A 12,502-nucleotide genomic window follows, 5' to 3' on the forward strand; every position below is an offset into this window, starting at 1 on the left:
ATGATACCAATTTATCTGATATTAACATGATACCAATTTATCTGATATTAACATGATACCAATTTATCTGATATTAACATGATACCAATTTATCTGATATTAACATGATACCAATTTATCTGATATTAACATGATACCAATTTATCTGATATTAACATGATACTGTGGATTCATTTATTTTCGTGGGTATCAATTTTCGTGGATAGAGAAAAAAAGGCATTTCGTTGTATACGTAAATTCGTGGATCGCTGATTACAACAACAAAAAATTAGATACGTAATTCGTCAATTTCTTTTTGATTTATGAGATCATATAACCTCCTTGGTTTGATCAATGATAAAACAAAACAAAAAAGAAGGAATTCATTGAAAAAGTTTTGAATTGTCAAAATTCTCGCTTGGTCATTCTAGTTTAAAGTGTTCATTGATAACTTCGATTACAATAATGGACAGAGACAACTAATTATTTGTTTGTTTTACAATTAATAAATTCTTGTCTGAATTCTATAAGGCATTCAAAACTTTATGATTGAAAGCTCATTTCCCTAATCACGATATAATAAAAGTGATATAAGTATAAGGTGTGAAAATAAATGTTCCTGTCATAAACAATATTACCTACGGGCAATATCCCCGTACTTAATCCTATTGATTTTTAATCACTGGTAAACCAAACTATGACACGGTAATTAACAACTTGCAGTTATTTTCCATGAACAGTTTTAATCAATTTCAAAAAGTAAATTATCACTGATATTCGATATATTTATTATAGATTTAATCAAAATACTTGTATCTTCTTTCAATAAAAAAACATGTGTTATGTTACAATGTTTATCGCTAATCAACACTATACTAGAACTGCATAGCTTAACCGGAAATAAACATCCGACTCCATACACATTTCTCGGGATTATTCTTCGTTGAATTCTTAAATTCGTGGTTCGCTGTGACCCACGAAACCCACGAAAATTGGTATACCACGAATAAAAATGAATCCACAGTACCAATTTATCTGATATTAACATGATACCAATTTATCTGATATTAACATGATACCAATTTATCGTTTGTCTTTTATTTTGTAGATGCATGTTACTTACTGTTCATTGAAAAAGTTGTTTTGGACTCTATCGAAATTTATTGTCATATATTACTTTATCAAAACTGGTTTGTGTGCCATCTCAATCCTTCATATATTAGTTTGTCATTTATTATAGAGAAATTAGAAATTTTGTATAATCATATGAACAAGACAATGAAGGATGTGCCAATATACTGCTGATGCCAATATAAACCTAGTAAAAAATTTTACTTATATGTAAGTGGGTGTACTACTGATTGTAATATGTTCTTGTTTTGAATACAATTGAATGAAATAATTTCCACTTAATCAAGCACCAGTAAGTTGGTTTGTGGCACACTTACATGGTGGTGGTGGCACTGCTGATGGCTCATCTGTGGCATAGTCTTCAGGTGTCAGTAACTTGTTCTTCCTCAATAGATCAGTATCAATACATGACCTGAAATGTGATCTACCTGTAAAAAAAAAAGTAAAATCATTATTATTATTTTATCTTTTTCAATAGAAAACAATAGTCAAACAACTATTCTGAGAGCAATTGTAATCAATGGTTTCATTATGACCTTCAATTCATTCATAGTTAAAACAAAATTTAGTAATTTAGTAATTTAATATTCTAAATTCTATATAAAAAGAGTATTACAGACCACATCAGATTATGTGTAATAAAACTTCAAAATTTATATTTTCAACAGGGTCACAAAATTTTCTCCAAAATAAAAAAAGCTCAGTTGAACTGATTTACGCACTATCTAGATTCAAAGTGATTAGAGTTATAAGTCTAATGCATGAAAATATTATTATACTAAATACAAGTAAATATTAACATATATACTGATTTCATCTGTAGATACAGTACACATACTATTATGTATTACTTAGAAATAGTTCCAATAAACTTAAAAATAAAACATCCAAAATAAATTAAAATGTGTATTATCTTGTATTCTGACAATCAAAAAAATAATTGTAAGTCAATTATCAATCAAATAAAACAAAGCATCTGGGGATAAAGAAAGGTGAACAACTTTAACCTGCAACTAAAAATAACCTCTAAATAAAACTGAATATATCAACAGACAGCAGAAATAAAACCTTTCATTGTAAGGCCCTCTTGAATGCATATAAGTCCAGGTAATAATTTCTGAATTTACAGAATAATGTACTTGTGACAATTTCTTGCTTCCATTCTCTATTTTTTTATGAAAGTAAACTTAAATTGAATTTGGTAAACACAATTCCATTAAACTTTAACTTATTACATAAATATTTCATTAAAGTATGTGATAAAATGTTGGTACATGTATTTGTGAGTCAGCCATATGCTCTATTGATATTCTTATACCACAAACATACAAAATTACCTGGAGGAAGTCCTAATTCATTATAATTTTCACAACTTTTAGAAACTCTGTTTAGTTCCTTTTCGTCAGCAGACATTGCTCTAGCCTGGGCCTGCATGATATGTTTTTCCAGCTTTGCTGCTTCATCTAACCTTCTTTGTCTTTCTTCAAACACCTATGGAATAAAATTCAAAATACATTAAAAAATTTCTTCTGGATTTTAATAACTGATTGATTTGATGCCTGTAATATGATATTTATCATTATAAACATTGCTGTAACAAATGTTGTGGGTACTCCTTTCCTATACCCTTATCTATGTCAATTCAAATTTTTCTGTTTTAAAAAAAGAAACATTTTCTTTAAAAATATAATAAGTTCCATAAAGGATATTCAATGTGACTGAAAAATCTGATTTACTGCATATGCTAATACATATAAATGAAAATAGTGACAATTTTTACACAATACCTTCTGTAGTGACTCTACATATCTCTCATGATAAGGATCATCACCACCTTTAGACACATTCAGATTGCGAACAGTTTCTGGCCCTATGGCATCCCTGGTATATAAGTCTCTAAATGTCCTGGTCAAAATGTGACGAACATCTTGTGACTTTCCTGTAGAGGGCCTCTGTAGAAACATGGGAGGCTCCTCTCCTCTAGCAGTTATATTCCCTTGAACTTTCATGCTTGCCATTCTGTTGAAATACAGATAAAATGAGAATAATTTATTCAAATCTATACTGTAATAACGAATATTATAATTCACAGTTAAGGTCAAGTTTTAACTTAAAAGGTTTGTATTATAGTAGGAAATTGAACATTCTATCATGTTATTACTCAGCCGTTAGTGGTTCTGGAAGATGATGCAGTCATTACTAATAGAAATGAAGAATCTGTGGTCACCTTATAGCATTTGTTTAAGTTGCATCTGATTAGAATTATTTTTTTCTATGCATATTGTAATCTCATGGACTTTATTGCATACCATACACATACAATATCCTGGCAGACTTTGAATAACAATGAATTAGTCTGGTTTACATTTGAATCAAATGCAGGAAAAGCACGAGTTATATACAATACCCACACGAAACATTGAAAATAAATAAGGGTAATAATGAAGCACACACATCGACCGAACACAAAAACAAGAAGTAAAACGTCAGAACACAAACACGTGAAATATAAAGGCTGAAAACTTTGCACGAAAATAACTCTTTATCTAACACCCTCTTTTATATTATTAAAAATTCTTGAACATTAATGAATTACATGGAATTTATACTTATTTTTATCTTTTATCCTTATAAATATTTTTCACATGTATATTTTTGGGAAACTGCCTCTTTACAACAGGCGAAAGCGCCAGCAGGGTACTGACACCTGTGTCATCAAATTGTAGTACATGTGAATTTACAACATAAGGCAGCAACCATTTGATTTTCTGGGGGGGGGGGGGGGGGCTATGGTTTTTTTTGGAAAAAAAAGTTTGTTTCCAGTTTTTGGAGAAAAAAATAATTTGTTTTTGATTCTGAGAAAAAAAAATTGTTTGTTTCACTCTCAGCTGCCACTATATGTAATGCTAAAATTGAAAGAAAAAAATTGTTTTCGACATGTCGTGAGAAAAATAGATTGTTTTTCGCCGCAGGCGATAAAAAAATTTGTCCAGAAAAAAAAACCATAGCCCCCCCCAGAAAATCAAATGGTTGCTGCATAATATGATTGTAGTAATGTATATTGGGGCAGGATCAACTTTGGACAGAAGGACATTGGCATAATCAACATAAGAGCCCCTAAAAGTAGCCACTCTAGTTTAATCTCTGATATGGGTACCAGCCAAGGGTCGAATTTCAGTTTATTTGTGCGCTGTTCAGCTGGACCAGTGGACTAAAATCTACTGATCTCGCTCTTAATCTACTGGTCCTGCGAAAATTATCTTTTTCCTAGGATTTTTTCATATTTATATTTCCCTTTGTCAATTTCATAAACTTTATTCCGATCTTTTTGATTTTGATTCTTTTTTTTTTGTCTGGCAGTTTATCTCCTTCTAAAAAAATTTGTGGTTGTTGTGAGGGACGCTCACTGGAGATCAATTGAAACATTTAGTATCACTCCCGAGTACCATGTAATTGATTTCGCAGTTAAACTTGCGCTGCAATCAGAGATTTTTATCAACAAATTCCTACTGGTCCACCAGCTAACAAAATCTACTGGTCAAACCCTAATCTTCAATCTTCAATCTTTGTCGTGATGACAGAGTAATCCCTCTTGTAAATTATCCTCTCTTGTAAAATAATTATCACAAATGTAGTTTCTCCTTTGTACTTATATATTGTATTGTAGGTGGCGCTTTAAAAATATTATAGAATTATTGTATGAAGTGAAATAAATTTAAAAAATGGTTTATTAGGTTATTGAAATGGCATGAAAAATTAAAAATATAAAAAATTTAAAGAAATTTGTATCAAATTTTCCACTAAAACGGTTTGTTTCCTCTATGTACTCCGCTAATAGTTGATTGATATTTTCTGCATTTGGCAAATTGATTGTTAATAAATTGTCTAGATCTGTTGGAATTTGTCCTGTTATGAAGTATATTTGATGAAATAATGTGTCTCTGGCATCTGAATACAGGTCACATTCAAAAAGGTAGTGTTGTACATTTTCTTTTTGTTTGCAGTGATGACAGGTTTCCGAGTTGATGTGCTGGTTTATTATAAATTGGTATGCATTTAATTTAGAATAACCTGTTCGTAAACTGTTGATTATGTTGTACATTTTTTTTGACGGGAAGTCTTTTTTAACTTTATCTTTAACTTCAGGATGAAATCTGAAATAGTGACGTCCAGTATCACTATTTTCCCATCTGCGTTGCCATTTTTTTGTAACAGAATTTCTAGCTGCTTTTTTTACATCTTGTTTTGTAAACACTATGTCATCAACGGCTAGGGTTTCTGCTTCTTTAGCAGCTTCTTTTGCCAAGGAGTCTGCCTCGTCATTTCCTTTTATGTTGGCATGTCCTGGTGTCCAGTTTAAGTTTATTAAAATTATAATTATACTGGTCTCAGACCAACGGACCAGCACTAATTTTGACCCCTGGTACCTACCAGCTATGTGTGTTAGAAAGGTGAATAATAACTAAAATTTTCAAGATCGGCAAACTGTACTACAGTCTGCACCGTTAGCCACTAGTCCGATGCCCCAGACTTGTAAATATTAATTCGGACTGGTGAAAATTTGTGAAAATTTTATAAATTTTCTATAGTCATATAGGGACAAGTTTTGATAATTAGTGTCCGGACTAGTAGATGAAAAAGTTTTTGGTGCAGACTGGTACTATAGTCATTGGTCTTAAACACTAGACCATTAATCAACATACACAATGGAATGGAAAGTTTCAAAAACATCTGAAATAATATCTTAAAATTGATGCATTTTATCGAACAGCCTCAACAGGCACCTGTTTGCAGTATGCCTGTATTGTGTTTCATTCGTCAGTTTAGTGCTTAAATCGAGGCGAAAGAAGCTTAGGGTTGAGCAAGATAGGAAAGAAAACCTTCGCAAGTAGATACCTCTTGTTTATTTTGGAGAATTAAAACAACTGTCTGAAACAATAAATATTCAAATCTTTGTTTTCGCCATCGTTGTCAAGATTGTTTAAAGACGGGTTACACTAAAGACCTGAAAGTGGACCTGAAAAGACCTGAAAAGACCTGAAAGTATACGACTAAAATTATTCAAATTGCAATAACTTTTTTATTATTGAATGGAATTTCTTCAAGTTGGAATTTTATTAATTGTAAATATTCATATTTCAGTAAAATTTAAATGTTTTAAATTAAAAACAAATTTTAGATGCTAAAAGTTGGACCTGAACGGAGAAATGAAAAGACCTGAAGGGACCTGAAAATCTATGGTCGGACTAATTCTAACTTCAATAACTTTTTTAATATTCAATGGTTATCTTTCAACTTTAGATTTTTTGAAACTACAAGTTCAGTTTCATGATAAAATAAAAAATAATAATATGAAAAATATTGTTGGGGTGTGAAAACTCGGACCTGAACGGATAATTAAATAACATAAATTAGCTTGAAAAGACTGCGGTCAGATTTATTTAAGTTCTTTAACTATTTTCAGTCAATCTCCTTGAAATATGAATTTTGTTATAGGAAATGTATAATTTATCATTAAAATGATAAAGAATTTTATCGAAAATATAAGGGTCATATCCAGAAATCAACGCCACTTTGCTTATTTGAATATTATACTAAAGAAATCGGATACAGGTCACGGAAATTACTTTAAAATGATAGGGAATTTTGAAAAAATGTCTGTTTTAATTTTAATTTAAGTGATAGACAGGTTGCCGGGGCAGAAAATTAATATACACAACAATATACACCATTTAAACGAAACATAATGACTGTTGTTGCAAAAATACAGGTTCCTGATCGAGCTATTTTAAAAATCGAAGCGAGAGGCTTTTAACATTGCAGTTTAAAATACAGGCTAAAATGGCTGAAACGCCAATTTTGCAAACTTCGTGTTGAAAATTGGCTTACAAGGTCATTACAAAAACAGGTTGCCGGGGTGAAATATGAAACTTGAATTTCCAAAGAATAAGCAAGTCCAAACCTTGTATGTGTAGTCGTTGAACTCTAGGTTCCCACGTAAAATTAAAATGTCACTATTTCAAGAAGAATAAACTCACGAAGGCACGATAAATTCACTAAAATTCTCATTTACATATTATGAATATTAATTAGCAAAACCACTACTAATTTCTGGCTATGTTGAGTTACAAAATTCGGATCATAATTGTCGGGAAAATAAAACACATGAATGGATCATAGGGAAAATGTATTTAAACTCGCACAAAATTGTTTTTTCTATTTGTTTTTATTTCAGTCAGTAGTCTGTTGAAGAGAACGAATGACTTTATATTTATACAGGAACATATTTGAATACAAAATACCTTGTTGATAATGAAAAAAACGAGATTTTCCGTTGAAATTATTCAAACTAATTCAAATTACTTAAACTGCATTAATATATATTAAAGCAGGTCTTAAACTTAAAAATGAAAATAATAGTATTGCTTCTCCGTAAACCGTATGTGATTTAAAGACGCGTGTTCGTCGATTGGAGTTTAACTATTACATGAACGTGTGCCGGTTGTAATTCACACCTTGTATTGATATTAGGTGATAATTGGATCTAAATAAACAGTTCACTTTAATCTTTTAATTGGATTATCAATTCAATTTAATTCAAAGTTTTATTGCCATATAAACTTTACAGTTTGTGACATCTAACAACAACAAAAACAAATGAAGACCATATTTGGATCAAGTCCTTTATAAAAAAAATAATTTTCGTTTAAAAAAAATTAATTTTCGTTAAAAAAAAATATTAGCGGAATTTTAGGCTCATTCAGATTTTTAATTTTCCGTTCAGGTCCGAGTTTTAACATCCCAGCGATATTTTTCATGTATTTTTTTATTTATATTATCATTATATTGATTTTTTTGTTTCACAAAATCTAAAGTTGAAAGATATCCACTGAATTTTATAAAAGTTATTAAAGTTAGAATTAGTCCGACCATAGATTTTCAAGTCCCTTCAGGTCTTTTCATTTCTCCGTTCAGGTCCAACTTTTTACATCAAAAACTTGTTTTTGATTTAAAACATTTAAATTTTAATGAAATATGAATATTTACAATTAATAAAATTCCAACTTGAAGAAATTTGATCCAATAATAAAAAAGTTATTGCAATTTGAATAATTTTAGTCGTATATTTTCAGGTCTTTTCAGGTCCACTTTCAGGTCTTTAGTGTAACCCTTTAAAGACTCTAAACAGAAGAGTTCCATCCATTGGCAATAAGTCTAATAACCAACTAATAAAGGATTACCAATAACGTACGGTTATGTATGATTTATTTTTTTATTTTTTTACAGATTCTCTAGGTCTATTATATGAACTTTTTTGAGGGTTCAATAAATATTTTCTCTCATTTTGATACTGTCATCTTCTTTTTTTTATATCTATATATCTGTTTTTGTAGTGATTAAGATAATAACACAATGTTGACTGCTGTACCCCTATTTTTGCCATTTTTACCTAATTATTTGTTTGTTTAATTCAAACTTCGTTATCAATATAATGGAAGTACATGCGACTGTTTCAAAAGAATAACTCTTATAAGGCGTCAAATGAAAATTTGGCCATGTTGACTTATTTGTTGGTCTTATTTTGCTGATCATTTGTTTAATATTTATAGGTTCTAGCTTTTTAAAACTTATGTCCTTCATAAATGGATAAATGATATCAAACAAAGAAAATAACTTTTATAAGCAATCAATTGAAAATATCTTTTATGTAAACTTTTTTGTAGATATTATTGTTCTGGTCATTTTAAGTATCTTAATTTTCCTTCTGGTCTACAAACTTTTAGGGAATATGTAAAACATTAATATTTCAGACACTATAACTCTATATGGGCTATATTTATTTGTGGATCAATTTCATGCCGCATGGAATTGATCCACCAATATTGCCTTAAATTCTTAAAACAAATTCCCTATAGAACTTCCAAGAAGTGTTTTGAACCATTTGTCCAAGAAGGAGAAATATTCAAAAAGTCAACAATAATGGCAAACATATTAATAATGGAGAATAATGGTCAAAATAAATAGACAGAAAAAATTGCCAAAAATATCAAATACAGAAATCCACGAGTAAGGGAGCTACCATTTGATTTTTATGGGGGCTAGGATGAAATTTGAAAAAAATAGGCAGGACAGGAGTCTTGAGTAAAAAAAAAAAGGCAGGATGAGACACTTGCAAAAAAAAAAGTCAGGACTACAATTTAGGTAATAAAAAGTCAGGATAAACTAAAAAAAAAAAAGCAGGACCGAACAGAGGGAAAAATAAAAAGGCAGGACAGAGATTACAGCTAAAAAAAATGCAGGACAAAATTTTTCATCCTAGCCTCCTCCCCCCCCCCCCCATAAAAATCAAATGGTAGCTCCCTAACTATGTAAGAATTTGTTTCTCAGCTTATGATTAAAAAAGGAATTTTCTTTTTTTGTAAAAAGAAAATGCCCTTCAAGTGCACGGTCGTTTGGTTGTCCTGCGAGAGAATGTTCTGTGCTGGTGATTCGGTCCTGACGGGTGCTGGTGATCAATGAAAAAATGTAAACAAAGACGAAAATGATGATTTTTGACGTTTTCACTCATAAAAAATGGAAGAAAACAGTTGAGATTTTTCAATTTTGTTTCTTATGGGTTCATATATAAACCATTAAAAAGTTGACCCTCTAAACTGTTTCAGTAAGCGTAACACAAAAATGCTCATTTTCAGAAAATCTAGAACTGAAAAAATAAAACAAAAATGCTCATAGAGTCCGCTTTCTATACCGCAATCCACACGACAAAACTATTTTGTGAAAAAACATTGCAATTTATTAAAATTTAGCATTTTCTCAATTTATTTATGTCCTGATATTGTGCTGGTGGGTCCTGTCATTGTGCTGGTGGGTCCTGATACGGTGCTGGTGATTTTGGATAAGAAGTTGGTCATATTTGAAACAAATGTTACAAAATCAATAAAATTGGGCAGATAATTGTTGTCAGTAGGATCTATGACTCCTATTTTAGCTCTTGTGCATCCATTTGGTTGTTTAATATGTGTTTTCAAATGATCGTAACTTGTATTACATAATTACAAAAAAAGGGCAACATCTTTCGTCCAATATAAGATAACAATATATAGTATCTAAAATGAGAATAGTTTTATTAAGATATTAAATGCCCCTTACATTGATGCTTCAACAATGATCAAAGCCCATGCCGCATAGACATGTTTGTTAGCGCTCCGCATACCCCTCCCCACTTCCACCCAACCAACCCTCCTCATTTCCTCCTTCATTGTTACAGTGGTGTACCAACACAACAATTTATCACATAAAATAATAACACAAAGACACACATTATAGAACAACGAATGCTCGCAGGTACTGAAAGCTAGTTCAAAGCCGCATTTTCAACTAATAGATAAACCATGTTCTCATATATAAAAATCCCAATCGTGTCGATTAAAAAAAGTCTCAAAACTTAAGTTCACATTTTAATGTTTGATGAAGCAGAACTTTATAAGTGTGCAGTGAATCTTGTGCTCACAACAGTTATTGTCATAATTATATTTACATAAGACTTATAAAGGAATTAAGAAGGTACCAAGAAATATTTTACAGTTCAATTTAATGATCATGAATGGAAGGAAATGGTACGAAAGTTTACATAGGACGAAATTTGCATTATATAGTACAGCTCTTCTATAAAAGCATGCAAAGAAAAACTTTGATTGACTTGCTTGCTATGGATGTTTTCAAACAATAGGTAGGCGGAGTTTCAATACATACTGGGATTTGATTGGACAAATACAAACTGACAGGAATTGAAGTTAATTGTTATTGTCCAAACAAATTCTAGTATACAGTAAACAGACTACTTACCTGTCGTTCACAAACATCCAAAACAATCATAGCAAGCAATTTGATCAATAGTTTGCTATGCATATATTTATAGAAGAGCTGTAAATCCAAAAAAAAAAAAATTCTTGTTGTCGTAGATGGTTAAATCCTTAACAAAATCTCAATAACTTTGTTGGAACGAATAAAGATTTTAAATCAAATTTTCGTGGACTTTTTAGCTTCCACCCTGACGAGGCATGTTAACTGTTCATATACTGTTGCACCTGACGCACGGAAACTTTCACATTTCCATCTTCTTTTCTGAAATATTTTACCCAGCTCATACTTGACATGATTGTTATCCTAGTAAAAGATGTAACCAATGAATTGAACACAAGTTAAAAATTCCACAATACTATATAATTCATTTTATGTGTCAATTTGTTCGAAAAAAGTCGAAAAGAAGAGAGAGTATGATTATCTGTCGCTTTCTAGATCTATGCTTAGCATTTGGTAACTGGTATTTTTTTTATTTAAAATGATTCGTTGTAACGAGAATATTTGTGGTGAATGGAAACTGTGGGGTCAAAATCTTAAATTGCTTATAAATGTTGCTGGACCCAGTTTCGTTATCTGATCTGAATTTTCTGAAATGTGCAAGGTAGATAGACATCAGCCTTTTGATTTTTTTTACTCGGTAAGTTTTGCCCTAATTACTTGAACTTTTGCAATATTAAAGCCGATTTCAATGAGTGTGTAGACAAAGGGAATATCTTTGGTTATCTTGCTTACTGAACAGAAAAGTCATTGTTAGGTTATGTAAACTACTCTACTTTAAGAGTAGACTAGTCCGACAAATGACACATCTTTCTGTCTGTAGGACCAGGCTACTTCGAAAGGAGGGTAGTATACCTTACCTAACAATGACTTCACGGTTTAGCTAACAAGCAAGCTAACCAAAGATATTACCTTTGCCTACATACTCAATGGAATCGGCTGTAACTAAAAACTCGAATTTTAACACAGTGGTCATGTTTGTTGATGAATATTGTTTTTCCTAGGTTAATCATTTGGTAACATTTGGTCAAGTAACCTTCCAATTATATGGTCATATTTTCTCGTAATGAACATGCATGAAATATTTGCCACTGGACACCAAGCAACCTATATTGAATGAATCATCAGGCACCATTATAATTTGGTAAGCCTTCTAGCATTGGAAATGTTTTTTACATAGCCATAATACTGTTCTCTTTAAGATACTACATAAACGATTTTATATTGGATTTTTACTTGTCATGCACAAGATTTGCATTGAAACTGTTTACATTTCAAGAAACAACAGAACTCATACTTAGTTTGGTGATGTTAAATTTGCTCTGTCTATGACTTACAACTCTCAGGACTAGTAGGTCTCATTTGATGTAATGTAATAGAAAGAAGAGATCTTGAATAAAATGTTCAAAGTGCTGTGGACCAAAGCTCAACTAATCAAATTTTTTATCATTTGGACAGGTATGTCCAACCTTATTTGGTTGTCCTGTGTCTTTTTCAAAATTTATGTCCGTCAAACTTCTTTGAAAATAGT

The 12,502-nt window shown here is 31.0% G+C and overlaps 1 protein-coding gene across 1 annotated transcript in view; it reads right to left on the bottom strand.

Annotated features, from left to right (window-relative positions):
* The window catches only part of LOC143065336 (deleted in lung and esophageal cancer protein 1-like), a 47,596-nt gene extending 41,499 nt beyond the window's left edge, over positions 1-6,097 (bottom strand). The window contains exons 1-4 of the mRNA XM_076238862.1: positions 6,007-6,097; positions 2,898-3,129; positions 2,448-2,601; positions 1,428-1,538 (exon numbers count right to left, since the gene is read on the bottom strand). Coding sequence (XP_076094977.1) covers positions 1,428-1,538; positions 2,448-2,601; positions 2,898-3,128 — 496 coding nt within the window. The 5' untranslated portion in view covers position 3,129; positions 6,007-6,097. The remainder of the gene's footprint in view (positions 1-1,427; positions 1,539-2,447; positions 2,602-2,897; positions 3,130-6,006) is intronic.
* Positions 6,098-12,502: the final 6,405 nt, after the last annotated feature.

This window comes from Mytilus galloprovincialis, chromosome 2 (genome assembly GCF_965363235.1).
Source record: "Mytilus galloprovincialis chromosome 2, xbMytGall1.hap1.1, whole genome shotgun sequence".
NCBI lineage: Eukaryota > Metazoa > Mollusca > Bivalvia > Mytilida > Mytilidae > Mytilus > Mytilus galloprovincialis.